This window comes from Hylobates moloch, unplaced genomic scaffold (genome assembly GCF_009828535.3).
Source record: "Hylobates moloch isolate HMO894 unplaced genomic scaffold, HMol_V3 SCAFFOLD_23, whole genome shotgun sequence".
In the NCBI taxonomy this organism is placed as follows: Eukaryota; Metazoa; Chordata; class Mammalia; order Primates; family Hylobatidae; genus Hylobates; species Hylobates moloch.
The window spans coordinates 24429306-24447522 of NW_026652298.1; the positions used below are offsets into that span (position 1 = coordinate 24429306).

Sequence of the window (18217 nt, forward strand, 5' to 3'; positions counted from 1 at the left end):
GCATGGTGGTGCACACCTGTAATCCCAGCCACTTGGGACGCTGAGCCAGGAGAATTGTTTGAATGCAGGAGGCAGAGGTTGCAGTGAGTGGAGATTGCACCACTGCACTCCAGCCTGGACAACAGAGTGAGACTTTGTCTCAAAAAAAAAAAAAAATTGTTTTGACTTGTTCAGTATGGTTTGTTACACAGCAGTAGTAGCTGCAATGCCCTCCCACCTTCTATGTCCTGTGTTCAAGAAGAAAAAGATAACTCGAATGCATGGCACAAATAAATAATCTTTAATTTCAATAAATAGCTCCCCGTCACACCAGACATTATGCTGTGGAAAAAGATACAGAAGCATCCAACAGAGAGGAAAGGGAGAGAGAGAAAGAGAGAGATAGAGAGAGAGAGAGAGAGATCTATTCTAACTACACTAATTCCTTAGCATGAGAGACATGACATTGGTTCACAGACAAACACAGAAAGATCCTCAGAATATGATTAAGGAAGAAGATCATCATGGATGGGGTGTGATGGCCATTTTAATCCATGTATCAGGTCTTTGTATGTCTTTCGTGGGTCACAATCACCATGATTCGGTCAAAAAATGTTACTTTTGCTCTATCATATCCTATTTACTTTACACACACACACACACACACACACACACACACTACTGTTACCCAAAATGGGATCTCTGACAGACAGGAGGACACTGGTTGGACTCTCACTGGACAGGAGAGGCAGACAGAAGGCAGTGCTCAGGGCTGAGGTCCTGGCCCATCGCCATGCTCTCCAAGAGGACACATAGGCACACACGTGTTCGCCTGTGAGGGCACATGCATGAGGACATACACATATATACCCACAGGGAGTTCCCTGGGATGAGCTAACACAAGGACAATTCCGTTAAGCCAGGAGAGGCTTCTGACACTGGAATAGTTTTGGTTGCCATTTGGTTTCTCCAAATGGTCCATAATCTAGTTATCACATTTACTAAGGAGAAGACAAAGATACTTACACCTTTGGAGAAAGGTATCAGGTTTGAAGAACCCCAGGGAACAGCAGCCTGTTCAGAAGTTACCCAGTGGGTGTGTGTTTTGGGAGTGGGGGGTGGTCAGGTCTCCCACACACTGGCCAAACTCTTGGTAAATTTAGTCTTGATGGAGGTTGGCACCCTTTGGGAGGTCCTTTCTCTGGCCTGAGGGTTGAAAGTGCATTTTGGGGCAGGAGTATTGACAAGAGCAGGCACTGCCAATAAGTCCCACGGCAGAGCCCACTGAACTTGTGATCTATGGATGGGGCTTCCGGAAAGTTCCTAGGCCTCACTCACTGAGGGCGGCCATTTTGTGATCATAGTCAGCTTCCTCTGTTTTGAGAGGATTTGGGGTGTCTGTGTGTCTGTGTGTGTGGACATGTGTAGACATGTTGCGAGTGTGTATGCAGGTGTGGATGTAATAGTATGTGACACATTTTTTTCCGTCTTTTTTTTTTTAAAAAAAAACAAATGAAAGCTGCCTTCCCTGCAGCCCTCAGGTCACCTCCAGGGAGGCAGGAGACACGCGGTCACACTCAGCTCGGGACCTCAGGCTATGCCACTGCTCCACGGCTGTGCGGTGCGTGTTGAGCATGCGCCTCCAGTGGTTGGACTCAGAGGGGCCTGAAGAGTACTGGCCAATGACGATCCTCCCGATGAAGTCGTTGCTGCTCTTCATGTTGTGGCCGAAAACTAGGGAGCCAGAGGGTCGAGGGCAGGAGGGAGGCAAGAGGAAGGAGGGGAACAGAACAGGAAGGCAGGCAGAAGACAGAGGCCATTAGTCTACACATTTGTCAACTGCAAACATGGGGGTCATCGTTTAGGGCACGTTGTCTTTTTCCTTTTCTTGGTGAGAACTCCAACTCCCTCATCTCGTCCTCCTGTGAGTCTCTGCAACAGCTGCACCTGGTTTCCTGCCATCCCATGCCAGCCAGATTCTTACCTCTCAGCCTTGGCATTGGCTGTTCCTTCTGCCAGATAGCTGCACTGCCTGCAATATGCAGCCTTAAACCTATGTCCCACGGCATCACCACACTGCATATAGAGCTCTGTAAGTGGATAGTTCTAGTGGAACAGTGAGCCTGTCAATGTAGTCCAGTTGAGCGATTAAACAAGGGTTTCTCAATCATGGAACTGTTGACATTATGGGTGGGATAATCCTTTGCCGTAACTGTCCTGTGCATTGTAGGATGTTTAGCAGCATCCCTGGTACCTACCTACTAGATGCTGGTAGCAGCTCTCTCTATAGCTGTGACAACCCAAAATGTCTTCGGACATGGCCAAATGTCCCCTGGGGAGGCCAATGCATCCCAAATGGGAACCGCTAGGTTAAGCCATGGGCCAGGGGACCAAATATCCTGGGGGTGAATCCTGGCTCTATCATTTGACCAAGCTCTGGGACTCTGAGGCAGGCGAAGTAACCTCTCTGAGCCTCAGTTTCTTTATTAGTTAAACAGGAATTTTAGTAGTGCTTCTCTCATAGGTCAATGTGCAATTTCTATGAAATAATGTGTGTAAAGCTCTCAGCACACAGTGCCAAGCAAGTGGTAAGAGCTCAACAAATGTTATACTGCTATTTCGATCCTAAATTTCTGTCTGTTGACTTTTTATAAAAGAGACTTCATGTCTCCTCTGTTCCATCAAATGGTGGAAGTTTGCTGAGAGTAATGGCTACGGCAATTTCTTCCACCCCTTGTTGTGCTGCATGTCTCTTTGAAAGGCTTCTCTGTTAATCTCAACTTAAGCTTAATTTGTGTCTTTAATGCCTAATGAGATGGTTAACTTGATTTATCTTCCCGGCCAAGTTCTGCCTAATTCTTGATCTGTGTGTGGGTAGTCCAGGCATGCCATCTCACTAATGGGAAAGCAGGCTATGCCTGTGTTATAAATGAAGGGCTACAGAATGGGAAATATCACAGATTCACCCAGCGTGAGCTGAGCAAAGGCGGGCTAGATCCCAGAAGGGATGCTGAATATCATATAAACCAACTAAAATATGCAGCCAAAAACAGAGCTTGAATGCTAACGAGCCTCTGTTCTCCCCTGTGGGTTTCACACCATGAATTCCAAATGATGAAAATGAGGGAGAAAAAGAAAAATGGAAAAATAAAAACAAAAACTCCATCCATTGTCCAAAAGCCAAAAAGACTTAGGGAAAACTAGGCTACGTGAAATACTATGTCATCTTCAGCAAGAGGGATAGGTACCTGTTAGCTCTGTGGAGAAAAATTGGACCATGTATATTTTTTGTACATTTGGTAACATGCTCAGTATGCATAGGTGGACCTCACTTACATGCAAATTACTTACAAAGAGAAATAATAGGAATGGAAGCTTTGCTTAATAAATGAAATTGCTAAGGAGCTCTCTGCATTTGAAAAAATAATTGAACAGGTAACACTCAAGGCTTTTAGGAATGACACTTAGTGGGCAGTGTAAGGTTTGATCTCACCAAATGAGGACAAGTAACCAGAGTCCCCTTCCCTGTGAGCCTCAAATCTAAAATAAGACACTATTATGAGACCACTTCAGGCCCCATTTAGTTTTCTTCTTTGGGGGCAAAATGTTCTATCTTCTTCTTCCTCTCCAAAGCTCAAGAATGACAATGCAGAAACTCCCCTTCTAAATGGGTATGGGTTCTACTTCTTTGTGAAAGGGATTTAAGAAAGGAAATTTTGACTGGGCACGGTGGCTCACATCTGTAATCCCAGCACTTTGGGAGGCTGAGGCAGGTGGATCGCTTGAGCCCAGGAGTCTGAGACTAGTCTGGGCAACATGGAGAAACCCCGCCTTTACTAAAAAATACAAAAAATCAGCCAGACATAGTGGTGTGTGCCTGTAGTCCCAGCTACTCGGAAGCCTGAGGTGGGAGGATCACCTGAGTCCGGGGAAGTCAAGGCTGCAGTGATGGTGCACTGCACTGGATCTAGCCTGGGTAGCAAAGTGACCTTGCTTGTCTCAAAAAAAAGATGGGGGGGGGGGGGGGGAATCTCAGTCTCAAGTACTCTCATGTGCCACTGGTGGAAAGGCAAGTTGGTTCAAATTTTGGGGTGGTTCACAGCATCTGTTCAAAATAAATATGTCATAACTCATGACTCAGCAATTTCACTTCTAGGAATTGATCTCATAGAAATTTCTGCACAAATGGACAAAAATACACATACAAGGATATTTTATACAGCAGGAATGGGCAAACTAGAGCCTCCCAGTCAAATATGGACTTTTATTGGAACACAGTCAAACCCATTTGTTTACATAATGCTGCTTTTGTGCAAAAAGGGCAGAGTTGATGTCTTAGTCCATTCAGGCTGCTGTAACAAAATGCCATAAACTGGGTGGCTTATAAACAACAAAAACTTATTGCTCACAGTTCTGGAGGCTGGGAAGTTCAAGATCAAGACACTGGCAAATTCGGTGTCTGGTGAGAAGCTGCTTCCTCATAGGTGGTATCTTCTTACTGAGTCCCCACATGGTGGAAGGGACAGGCTAGTTCTCTGGGGCGTCTTTTATAAGGGCACTAATCCCAATTATGAGGGCTTCAACCTTCATGACCTAATCATTTCCCAAAGGTCCCACCTCCTACTGCCATCACTTTGTGGGTTAGGAATTCAACATATAAATTTGGCAGGGTGGGGGGACAACTATTCAGACCACAGCAGCTGAATAACCTGGAGGCCATGTGGCTCTCAAAGCCTCACATATCTGCTGTCTGTCTGGTTCATCTATGTTGTAGTGCTACTTTTTATGGCCAGCTAATATTCCATTGTATGGATATGCCATGTTTTGCTTATCTGTTCATCAGATGATGGACATTTGGGTTGTTTCCACCTTTTGACTATTATTATGAATAATGCTACTGTAAACATTTATGTCCACGCTTTTTCTTTTCTTTTCTTTTCTTTTTTTTTTTTTTTGAGTCGTAATTTCACTCTTGTCACCCAGGCTGGGATGCAGTGGTGCAATCTCGGCTCACTGCAACCTCCGCCTCCCGGGCTCAAGTGATTCTCCTGCCTCAGACTCCCAAGTAGCTGGTATTACAGGTGCCCGCCACCATGCCTGGCTAATTTTTGTATTTTTAGGAGAGACAGGGTTTTGCCACGTTGGGCAGGCTGGTCTTGAACTCCTGACCTCAGGTGATCCGCCCACCTCGGCCTTCCAAAATGCTGGGATTACAGGCATAAGCCACCATGGCTGTCCTATGTACCAAGTTTTTAAGGTCATACATTATGATCCATTTATATGAAATGTCCAGAAGAGGCAGATCTTTAGAGACAGAAATTACCATTAGTGATTATCAAGGATAGAGGAAAGAGGAAATGGGGTGTGATAGCTAATTGGCACAGAGCTCCTTTTGGGGGTGATAAAAATGTTCTGGAATTAGATAGTGGTGTTGATTGCACAACCTTGAAAATATACTGAAAAGCACCGAATCATATACACCAAAAGGGTGAGTTTTAAGTTATGTGAATTTTATCTCAATTAAACAAATGCCAAAAGGGAATACAAAAAAAAAAAAAAAGATTATCTGGCTCCTTATAGAAAAATTTGCTGACCCCTGCACCAGGGCATTGTTTATAAGAATGAAAAACTGGAAATGGCAAGACTGTCCCTGAGGGAGTGTAGCTGGGGCTGGTGGTGCCCTGCCTACCCCTCAGCCCACCTTGGAGGCTACTCATGGTTTCTGTAGATAGTGTCCTACCTCAAGCACCTGCAGCTTCCTGCCTGAGCCATGCCAGCTTGTCTATGCTAACTGTGATTTATGGTGAGGACCTTGGGCCACTCAACATTAGCTTGACCTCTGCAGGAGCTGGAGACTAGGCTCAGCTACCCAGATGGTCAGCCATGACTATATGACCGACCTCCTCTAACTATGCTGGACACCAAGGCTCAGGTGAGCCTCCTTGGGGGCAATACCCTGAGTGTGTTGTCACACATCCTTGCAAGGAGAATTAGGCACTGCTCATATAACTCCAGTTGAGGAGAACAACTGGAAGCTTGCATCTAGTCTCTCTTGGACTTTTTCCTATGACAAAGAGGACTCTTTCCCCTTTCTTAGTTTGCTGGGCTGCTATTACAAATTACCATAAACAGGGAGGCTTATAAACAACAGGAACTTATTTCCTAATGGTTCCAGAAGCTAGGAAGTCCAAGATCAAGGTACCAGCAGATTCAGTGTCTGGTGAGAGCTTGCCGTCCTTCATATTGCCTTCTCATGCAAGAGAAGCAGCAAGGCAGTTCTCTTGGGTTTCTCTTATAAGGGCACCAACCCCATTCATGAGGACAGAGCCTTCATGGTCTAATCACCTCCCACATGGGGATTAGGATTCAACATAAGAATTTTGGGGGAACAAAACATTCAGACCATAGCAGCAATCTTTCACTTTGCTGATTTTGGTCTGTATGCTTTTTCTATAATAAACTATAACCATGAGAATAACAGTTTTTCCAAGTTCTGTGGTGAATCATTGAACCTGAGGGTGATTTTGAAGACCCCCCTATACTGCAGATATCCACTCGCCAAACATCCTTGATTTGTTTTCCTCCTTTTCCTGTCTCATCTGCCATTCCCTTATTCAAGCTTCCTGAGGTCACCTCCTAGTAGCCTACTTGTGCTCAAGTCACTAAGTTCGTCTTTGGGAGATACCTAGAATAAGACTGGAGGAAACGAATTAAATAACTTCTGAGATAATAATACCACAGAAATCCATGTTGCCATTAAAAATGAGACAGACTTAAATATATGAAATGGAAAAATCTCCAAGACATATTGCTAGGAGACAAAAGCACATTACAAAACAGTATATGTAAGCACAATCTTTTTGTTAAAAAGAATGTTAATATACATAAAGAAAACAATATGGATGTTCACCACACCATTCAGAGTGGCTCTCTCTGGGAGGGGGAAACAGAGGAAAACATCCACTTTCTGTATCATGTATGTACAGTTTGAACTTCTTACAGCAAGTACATATTATTTTGGAAAGAAAACAAAGGAAAAATAAGTCACCGTTAGAGAATCCACATCTAAGTCTCCAGAAAGGATGAAAACTACAAGGAAGTCTAATATCCTACACTCCTCATCCCAATTTGTAAAGTAACTTGGCTAGTGAATCACTTGGCCCTCGAAAGGTGGGAGTGCTTGAGTGATTCAGCCTTTCTGATGGGAGGCAGTACCTGCCATGGCCATCTGAGTTAATTAGCAGGCACTGGAACTTGCAAATCACTTGGTAAAGTTATGGCAATCTTAACAGTCTTAAAAAAATTTAAAATGCAAATTATAATAAAGTGAAGCTGAAGATAACTAATGACTTCTAATAGAAAAGTTGCCTGGGAGAGTATCAAGATTGCCATCACTGTAAATTCTAAGAAGTGTGTTGGAGAAAATAGAGAATTAAAACTAGACATGTCAGGGGCCAGGTGCAGTGGCTCACACCTGTAATCCCAGCACTTGGGGAGGTCAAGGTGGGAGGATCTCTTGAGCCCAGGAGTTCGAGACCAGCTTGGGCAACACAGCAAGACCCTCTTTCTAGAAATTTTTTTTTTAAAGACTAGACATGTAGAATCCAAAAAGGGGCTTAGGGACAGTGGGTCAGATACCCCAGCTCTCTCCATGTTCTAGGTAAGGAAACCAAGTCACATAGCTAATTGGTGATAAAATTTGCAGTATTTGAATAACCTGTGAATGAAGCCAATTCCTTATAACCGCATTCCTAAATTCCTTCTCTTTAGAAACATCCATAACTAAAAATTTTGTTGTAAAGTACCTCCCCCAAATATTTCCACTGATGGTTATGGGGGACTCTTTTTAATGTAGTCACTAATATATTTCTGGATATTGTAAGCCAAAAATACAATTCTAAGCCCGCTAACCATCTGAATGGACGCCTCCTCTTGGTCAAGGGCATTCCAAAGGTGGCCTGAAAAGCTAGTTCAGGCTGTGATGGGAAGAGGAAGTCAGACATGCCACCATTAACATCAAGACAGATCTTAAGACTGATAGAACTAATTCTTTCTTTTTTCTTTCCTTTCTTTCTTTTTTTTGAGACAAGGTCTCACTCTGTTACCCAGGTGCAGTGGCATGATCTCAGGTCACTGCAACCTCTGCCTCCCAGGCTCAAGTGATCCTTCTACCTCAGCTTCCCAACTAGCTGAGACCACAGGTGCACATCACTATGCCGGGCTTTTTTTTTTTTTTTTTTTTGTATTTTCTGTAGAGATGGGGTTTCACCACGTTGCTCAGTCTGGTCTCTAACTCCTCAGCTCAAGTGATCTTCTCGCCTTGGCCTCTCAAAGTGCCGGGATTACAGGTGTGAGCCATTGCGCCCAGCCAGAAGAGACTCTTTAAGTCTGGTAAGAAACATGTACCATCTATTCTCTCTGAAGCCTGCTACCTAGAGGCTTTATCTGCATGATAAAACCTTGGTGTCCACAACCCTTTATTGTAAGTTAGACATTGACTTCAGGTCTTTAGATAATAACCAATTGCCAGTCTTTGAATCCACCTAAGACCTGGAAGTCACCCCACACACTCCCCAGTCCCTGTTTCCAGCTGTCCCATCTTTCTGGACTGAACCAATGTATGTCTTACATGTATGGATTGATGTCTTATGTCTCCCTAAAATGTATAAAACCAACTTGTAGCCTGACTACCTTGGGCACACGTCCTCAAGACCTCCTAAGGCTGTTTCATGCACAGGTCCATAACCTTGGAAAATAAACTCCTGAACTGATTGCGACTTGTCTCAGATGCTGTTTCGTTTACAAAATGTACACACTGTAAGTGTACCCTAGTCATCTGGAAGCAATTTCTCAACAACCTGTACAGTCTGGAGTGTGGCAAGAAAAAAAAAAACATCAAAACACTCAGAATTGATGTCACAAGCCTATGTACGAAATCCATGAAGAGGGCTTTCTCTAAGAACCTATTTAATGCTCATGGATTTAGACATAATTCAAATAAACTCAGTCATCTGGTTTTCCCATCTGGAGTAACTTAATATAGTGGATTGTGAGTACCAGACAGATACAAGAACTCAAAAAACTACAATAGAATGGAACCATTTGGTGAAGAGGCAAATAACATTTTCGTCCTTCACAGGGCTGGGGGCTATTCTCAGTGTGATCATTTATTTTTATAATTATGATCATGAATCCATTAGAATGTTCTGCTGAATGGATCAAAGGAAGTATGGGAATTGTGGTATCAAACACAGTTAAAAAATGTTAAGCCTTGTTTAAAGCTTACGGGGAAAGGGATCAGTAAGTGGAAAGTTGACTCTCACCAGATGCTTTTAGTTCTCCTCCACCAATGACTATAGAGTGACACCTTGCACAGTACCTTGCTCTAATGCTTTCTCTTCCGATTTCGCTGAATCTCCAGCACCCTAAGGCTCCCCTCTGGGGACAGGCAAGTACCCAGAAGTCCAGTTCCCTTCTTCAGACAATGCATGGACACACTCTTCCTATTCCACTTTTAGGAATTTGAGACCCAACTTACCTGTAGAGTTATCAACATATCTGTCTATTTCCACCGTATCCCAGCAATTCAAGTTGGGGAAACACAACCAGGAAACAAAAGTGGGGTGGGAGGCACCTACCGGGGCTCAAAGATCAGGCTTTGAAGGAGCCCGGGATAAAGATCAGTTTATTAAGCACCTACTGTGTATTAGGGCCAGGGCTAAGCACGTCAGTGCATTGACTCATTTAATCATCACGTCAAGCCTCCGAGCAGGGTTTCTCACCCTTGATACTGCTGACATTATGGGCCAGATCATTCTGTGTTTTGCGGTGCTGTCCTAGGCACCCTAAAATGTTCGGTAGCACCTATCATCTCACACTAAATATCAGTAGCAATTCCTCCATCTCCCCTGTTTTATTTTATTTTATTTCATTTCATTTCATTTATTTTATTTTATTTTTTATTTTGGAGATGGGTCTTGCTCTGTCGCCCAGGCTGGAGGGCAGTGGTGTGATCTCAGCTCACTGCAACCTCCACCTCCCGGGTTGAAGTAATTCTCCTGCCTCAGCCTCCTGAGTAGCTGGGACTACAGGTATGCACCACCATGCCTGGCTAGTTTTTGTATTTTTTAGTAGAGATGGGGTTTCACCATGTTGGCCAGGCTGGTCTCAAACACCTGACCTCAGGTGATTCGCCTGCCTCCTGATGTGCTGGGGTTACAGGCGTAAGCCACCATGCCTGGCCTCCTCTATCTCTCTTGTGACTGCCAAAAGTATCTCTAGACATTGCCAGATGTACCCTGGGGACACAATTGCCACCCTTCCCACCCCCCACCTCCCACATTTGAGAAGTGCTTTAAGGCAGTTGCTTTCACTGGCTCATTTTACAGCTGAGGAGAGTAAGTTCTAGAGGGTGAAGGGAGATCATTCACTGCTCCAGTCAAAACCTAAGTACCCTGAATGAGTCAGGGACAAGTTGAGGCTTTCACCTGTTGATATTTGCTGTAAAAACGAATTTGTTCTTCACCATAGGAGCTAAATTCTTTGGTCGCTAATTTAGTTTGCCAAGGCAGACGGTTCTGGAAGGGAAGCTGGATGACTTAGAATGTGGGTGTAATAAACACTGCAAATTAAAAGGAAAAAAAAAAAACCATCTTTACCGATGGGAGCAGACTCAACAGCTTCTCATTTTGCATATTTGTTCACAAGGTAATGAAGGACTCTCATTTGTGCCCTAGGCTCTCGCTGCTCCCATATGCAACACTGAGTCTGACAGCACAGTGCAGGGACACCCCCAGATTATGGCTGGCACCCCAAAACCTCATCACTGTACCCTGCGATCTACCTCTTTGATGCTGGGTTAAGATGTTCCCCTATTTTTGAAAAGAAAAAATGCACAAAGCCAGCAAGACCACCCTGGGCTGTTTCATAGTCCTGCCTACTTCCTCATCCCCGAGGGGTCCCCACAATTCATCATCAGGGTGTTCATGAGTTAGCTTAACTGTTGGAGGAGACATAACGCAGTCTACACAGGCCCTGCTTCTTCCCCTTTTCTTTCTTCCTACAGGGCAGCTCAGACAGACTACAACACAGGTGGTCCTCATTGTCTTTCCAACTTTTGCAAAACCTCTTCTCACTGGAGCACTCTCTTTTTTTTCTTCTTTCGGAAACCTAGAAGCTTTTTCGTTTTTGTTTTTTTTTTTCCCAAAACAAGGTACATTATATCCCTTCCCTGGGCCTCAGTTTCCCCCTGTATACAATGAGCGGGTATATGTAGATTTTGAGTTCTTTTTTAGCTATGACATTTCTTTGGTTCTAAGAAGTTTCATCCATGACTTAAGGGTGATGTTTTTCAAGCTCTTCTGGCTCACTTCGTGATTCACAGCAGCTGCTGGGACAGAACTTTTTTTCATGTTTTTCCTTCCAACAGTCATAATGACAATTCAGTTAACTTTATTATAATAATTAAAAATCAGTAACAGCAAATCTCGAGGTCTGTGTACTAGGAACTGAGAAAAGCACTTTATATATGTTGTTGTTTTTCTTTTTTAAACTTAAATCCATATCACAGCCCTATTTTTATTGCCATTTTGCAGATGGGGAATTTGAGGCTCGGAGAAGTTAAGAGGTTGAGTGCTCAAAGCCACCCAGCCAGCACGAGGCACAGTAGAAATTGAAACTCAAAGTCCAGCCTAATTTCTTCCTTTATCTCAAAAAGAAAAGGCCAAGCACAGGGGCTTATGCCTGTAACCCCAGCACTTCAGAGGCCAAGGTGGGAGGATCGCTTGAGCCCAGGAATTCAAGACCAGCCTGGGCTAGTGAGACTGTCTCTATAAAAAAAATTTAAAAGTAGCTGGGCATGTTGGTGCATGCCTGTGGTCCCAGCTGCTTGGGAGGCTGAGGCGGGAGGACTGCTTGAGCCCAGGAGGTTGAGATTGCAGTGAGGCATGATCACACCACTGCACTCCAGCCTGGTCGAAAGAGTAAGACCCTGCCTCAATAATAATAATAATAATAATAGTCTCACCCATTTCCTACTTCCCTTGACCCTCTCATGTGATAAGGGCCAGATTGGGTAATAGAGATCTATGGTACGTGTGTGTGTGTGTGTGTGTGTGTGTGTGTGTGTGTGTGTGTGTGTGTGTTTGAAGAAGGGTTAAAACCTCAACCAGCATATAAGGGAAAAGACCAACAGTCAGAATGGCCCTGGAAAGTCCCACGAAAATCCTCATAAAGGCGCCATGTTGGGGCCCTTCTCGCCATCTCTCTAGGGTCCAGCACGGTCAGGATTGGCTCTGACTTTTGAATGAGCGGCTGCCTGTTCAGTCAAGCAGCAGATAAGGAAGGGAGATGTCCTATGTTAAAGACTCTTGATACGAAAAATACAATGATAGTACCCAACAGTTCTATAGTGCTTATCACATACCAGCCCTGTCCTATGGATTTCAGTACACAAATTTAATCCGCACAACAAATCTATGAGGTTTGTACTATAATTACCTCTATTTTATGATTTCCTTGAGCCTAGAGGGCACACACCGACAGCATGGTGCATCGTCCTGAGGACTGACCTAGACCAGCCCTGAGTAGGCCCTGGAAATAGGCTTCTGCTGTTTGGGTGGGAAATGCTGGGATCCCAGTATTTGCAGATGATCTAGAAAGGAAGATGTGGGCTCCTTGATGCCTGGACTCCTCACTCCATGAATTTCTTGCCTCCTCCCATTTACAGCATGAGGCCCAAGGTAGAAGCCCTCTTTGTCCTGGTCTGCAGGCAATATGACTTAGAATGAATTATTTAATTTTTATTTTAAGAGAGTACAGTGGAGTGCAGTGGTGTGGCATGATTATAGCTCACTGAAGCCTCAACCTCCTGGGCTCAAGTGATCCTCCTGGCTCAGATTCCTGAGTAGCTGGGACAACAGGGGCACCTCACCACGCCCAGCTAATTAATTTTTTTTTTTTTAGACATGGGGTCTTGCTATGTTGTCCAGGCTGATCTTGGACTCCTGGCTTCAAGCAATCTTACTCTCCTCGGCCTCCCAAAGCATTGGATTACAGATGTGAGCCACTGTGCCCGGCCTGAATTTTTTTAATGCAGTTGTTTTCAACAGGGACCAATTTTACCCCACAATCTGGAGGCATTTTTGATTGTCATGTCTTGGAGGGAGGGGTGCTGCTGGCCTCTAGCGGGTAGAGCTCAGGGATGCTGCTCACCATCCTACAATGCACAGGACAGGCCCTACAGTGAAGAATAATCCAGCCTCAAATATCAGTGTAAGTGGGGAGGTAGAAAACCTCTGCCTTAAGGGAAAAGCAGCAACGATAGGAGTTCCCTTCATTAAAACCAAAGCCTCCCCTCTCCCAACCAAAGGAAAGCCACTGAGATTCAAAAGACTATGGCAGATCCACAGGGTAAAGGAGCTGGGAGACTCAGGAGCGGGTGGGAGGAAAGTCACCTCCACTGAGCTAGACAGAGCTTGGGAGCTCAGCACAGAAAAAAATCTAGAGCGAATTTAAGGGGAGAGAAACGGGGGAGTGGAGGAGAAACCTCTGAGAAATGTTGCTTTGGCTTATGAATGAGATCTCTTTCTCCTTCCTCAAGAGATGAAAGTCAACAGTGAAATTTCTTTTAAGATTCCTTTGGGGCTGTGGGACCCCTTTATGCCTCAGTGTGGAGACTGAGCCACATGGAGCCTGCAGTGACGATGACATATGGGTTGAAGAATCACTTTCAGATCCACGTGTGAATCACACCGACTAGAAGGAAACACACTTAAAGGTGTCACTATAAAGCAACGTGCTTGTTTTGACATGAACAACCAAAAATGTATACATCTGACTGAGGGTCGTCTCTATATTTGTTTCAGAGAAGCTGGCATCGCTTGGGGGATGATGTGCACTGCAAACTGTCTACAAGCTAGTTACAATATTTCATCTATGTCATGAAATGTACACTGCAAACTGTCTACAAGCTAGTTACAATATTTCATCTATGTCATGAGCTTTGGGAATGAGGTAAGGCCTGCAGAAGGTCTGGAATCAAATTCCAGGTTCACCATGAGCACCTGAGCAAGTGTGGTGATATCATTAGAATGTTATGTTGTGACCTTCCAGTTTCATTTTTGTCTTTAGAGGATAACAAATCAGATCTTCCCCCCTCAGTGCCCAGCTTTACCCCCAAGAGATTCTGTTGATTGGTTTGTGGTTGGGGGCCTGGGTGGCAGTGGTTTTCAAATGCTCCCCGAGTGAATCTCATGTGCAGTCAGGTTAGATGCAGAATCAAAATATGAGTTGACTGGTGGCTTAGCTGGATTGTAGAAAGGGGCCTGATCCTACTATTTCCTCTTCTTGATTTAAAACTCTCTGATCATAACTGTGCAGGTTTTGTCCCTGCAAGGTGAAGCCTGTCCAGGAGGCTCACTGAGGAAGTTGCAGAGAATAGTGCCTATGGTGGGCAGGCAGGTCCCAGAAAGAACAGCAGAGCAAGAAGACCTTTAACAACTTAGTCCCATCCCACAGAGATTGGGACCTCTACATGCACACTCATTATGTTCTCAATTACGTAAGTCACCTCTTCCCTGGAAAGAACAAATAAAGAATTGAAAGAGGGCTGGGCGCAATGGTTCACCCCTGTAATCCCACCACTCTGGGAAGCCAAGGCAGGTGGATCTCCTGAGGTCAGGAGTTTGAGACCAGCCTGGTCAACATGGTGAAACCCCATCTCTACTAAAAATACAAAAAATTAGCCAGGCATGGTGGCGGGCACCTGTAATCCTAGTTATTAGGGAGGCTGAGACAGGAGAATCTCTTGAACCCAGGAGACAGAGGTTACAGTGAGCCGAGATCACACCACTGTACTCCAGCCTGGGCAACAAGAGTGAAATTCCGTCTTAAGAAGAAAAAAAAGAATTGAAAGAGAGTCCAGAGGTGTTACTCTAGGGCCGGGGTAGATACACTTTTTCTCTTTCTTTTCTTTTCTCTTTTCTTTTCTTAAGAAGCAGGGTCTTGCTCCATTGCCCAGGCTGGAGTGCAGTGACATGATCATAGCTCACTGCAATCTCAAACTCCCAGGCTCAATCTAGAGTTCTCAATCTCTGTGGGATGTGACTAAGCTGTTAAAGGTCTTCCTGCTCTCCTCTTCTTTCTGGGACCTGCCTGCCTCAGCCTCCCAAAGAGCTGGGACTACAGGCACACACGACCACACTTGGCTAATTAAAAACCATTTTAAAAAAATTTTTTTAAATATTCAGGGTCTCACTTTGTTGCCTAGGCTTATCTTGAACTCCTGAGCTCATGCTGTCCTCCCACCTCGGCCTCCTAAAGTCTTGGGATTACAAGCATAAGCCATCATACCAGGCCAACATACTTTTTCTATAAAGGGCCAGAGAGTAAATATTTTAGGCTTTGAGGGCCACCTATGGCCTCTATTGGAAGCATTCAACTTTGCTACACTAGCAGAAAGCAGCCACAGACAGTATGTTGATGAATGCATATGGCTGTATTCCAATAAAACTTTATTTACGAAATCAGGAAGTGGGCTGTAGTTTGCTGACCTCTGGTCTGTCTAAAGCAGTGGTTCCCAAAGTGTGGTCTCCACACTAGCAGTAGCAGCATCACCTGGAAACCTGTTAGAAATGCAAATTCTCAAGCCCACTCAGCTATACCGAATCAGAAACTCTTGGGCAGGGGCTCAGCAGTCTGTTTTAACAAATCTCTGGGTGATTCTGATGCATGCTGGAGTTTAGCAGGACTACACATAACTACCTAGGGAGCTTTTTAGACTATAGTGATGGGGGAGGGGATCTTCCTGGCCAATTGACACAATCTCTGGAGGTGGCACCCAAACATCCAACCCAGCTTTTTAAAGTTTTCCCAGTGACCCTATGTGTAGCCAGGTTTGAGATTCACTGGCCTCATGCAAACATTAAGTAGAGGAATAGAATCCTCTTCAAAATATCCAAAGAAATCAGCCTCATTTCTTTAGAATGATGCTTCATTTCTAATTTTTTAAAGGTGCTGCTGAGCTTAATCTAGATGAACCATTCAGCTTTCCATGACCTCAAGGTATTAAAATATATATATATATGTCTCAGCCAGACACGGTGGCTCACTCCTGGAATCCCAGCACTTTGGGAGGCCAAGGCGGGTGGATTGCTTGAGCTCAAGAGTTCGAGACCAGCCTGGGCAATATGGTGAAACCCTGTCTCTACTAAAAATACAAAAATTAGCTGGGTGTGGTTGTGTGCACCTGCAGTCCCAGCAACTTGGGAGGCTGGGGTGGGAGAATTGCTTGAGCCTGGGAGACAGAGGTTGCAGTGAGCCAAGATGACGGCACTGCACTGCAGCCTGGGTGACAGAGTGAGACCCTGTCTCAAAACAAACAAACAAAAACATACATGTTTCATTTCAAAGGATGAAGAATTCTGCCACATTTATGTTTTCTTTCAATGTGGGGCAGGCTCTTGAGGTAATTTCAAAAAGATGTCTCAAACATGGTTTTTTTTTGTTTGGTTTTGTTTTGTTTTGTTTTGTTTTGTTTTGAGACAGTCTTGCTCCGTCGCCCAGGCTGGAGTGCAGTGGCATGATCTCAGCTCACTGCAACTTCCGCCTCCTGGGTTCAAGCGAGCACATCTAGCTAATTTTTGTATTTTTAGTAGACACGGGGTTTTGCCATGTTAGCCAGGCTGCTCTCGGACTCCTGACCTCAAATGATCCGCCTGCCTCGGCCTCCCAAAGTGCTGGGATTACAGGTGTGAGCCACTACACTCAGCTCAAACATGTTTTGAATAGCGGTAACATCCCTTAAAATCAGTAGACCACATATAGAGGCCCTGCGGCCCTGTGTATGCACAATCCCATTCCACCCTCACAGCAGCCTAGGAAGAAGGTTGTGAGATGCTCCCATTTTCCAGAGAAATTGACGGAGGCTCAGGGTGTAAATACAATGAGCAGAATCGTCCAAAAGAGGCTCTGGGAGCTTAGGCGAAACATCTGCACCACGAACTGTCTGGGACCAGCTTTCCTCCCCCCCTGGGGGCTTCCCCCCCTGGGAAGAGGAAGCTGTCATTTCCCATGGGCCCTAAGGTCTCTGGTCACTGGTGCTAACCCACCTGCCCCCACTGACAAGGCTGCCTACTCACCCTTGCGCTATAAAATGGCGGGATGGTGGGCACAAAGTCCTGGCCCTAGAACTCAGACACACACCACAGACCTGCAGCATCTCTCCAAAGGATGGTGGCTACGGAGAGTGAATTCAAGCCTCTTCCTTTCTTGCCAATGCCTGTCCTACAGGCCTTTTCCTTATTCCCCAACAGAGTCCAGTCCTTAACCTATGCTGTGGATCAATGTGGCACGTGTCTGGAATCCTCGTGCAAGACAAGGTGTCAAATCCCAGTGACAGGAGGAGGTCCACCTGGGACCCAGCCTGTGGTCCACTGGTAGAGCAGGATTTGAATTCGGGTCCTGATGACATTTTATGAGTGAGTTCCAACTCCTAACCTCAGCTCTTGGCATATGCGGCATCCCAAATTACGCTCTGAAAGAAATGCCACTTGTTTTGATAGGCAAATTCTAGCATGTTTTAAAAATCACCCTATTACTAGAATGGATATGTAAATTGTGGTATAGTGACACTCTGAAACACTATTATCCCCAAAATGTGAATAGAAAAATGACAACTACACACAATGACACAAATTTCACAAAGATAATGCTGAGTGAAAGAAGGGGTATGATCCCATTTACATAAAGGTCAAAAAGAGGCAAAATGAATGTATGGCAGGAAAGGTCAGGATGATGGCTGCCCTGGGGGAGGGGTAAGTAACTGACATGGGCTATGAGGGAATTGCCGAGAATGTTTCTGGTTCTTAATCTGAGTACTGGTCACATGGGAGTGTTAATTTTGTATAAATTCATGAATTGCACCTTTCTGCATATGTGTTGGACTTCAACAAAAAGTCACCTTAAAAAAGAACTAATGGGGCCAGGCATGGTGGCTCACACCTGTAATCCCAGCACTGTGGGAGGCTGAGGCAAGAGGATCACTTGAGCCCAGGAGTTCGAGACCAGCCCTGGGAACACAGCAAGATCTTTACAAAAAAGATTTGAAAATTAGCTGGATGTAGTGGGGTGCCCCTGGAGTCCCAGCTATTTGGGAAGGATCGCTTAAGTCTGGGAGGTCGAGGCTGCAGTGAGCCACGATGGCACCACTGCACTCCAGCCTGGGCAACAGAGTGAGACC

At 44.9% G+C, this 18217-nt stretch overlaps 1 protein-coding gene across 5 annotated transcripts in view; it reads right to left on the reverse strand.

The window, feature by feature from the left end:
* Positions 1-259: 259 nt before the first annotated feature.
* Positions 260-18217, reverse strand: part of SYT17 (synaptotagmin 17) — a 98939-nt gene continuing 80981 nt past the window's right edge. For 3 of the 5 annotated variants that reach the window (XM_032144836.2, XM_032144834.2, XM_032144835.2), the window contains one exon: positions 377-1713. In XM_032144836.2, coding sequence (XP_032000727.1) covers positions 1517-1713 — 197 coding nt within the window. In that variant the 3' untranslated portion in view covers positions 377-1516. Of the gene's footprint in view, positions 1714-18217 lie in introns of all 5 variants that reach the window. The other 2 variants (XM_032144832.2, XM_032144833.2) reach the window with 1 other exon arrangement.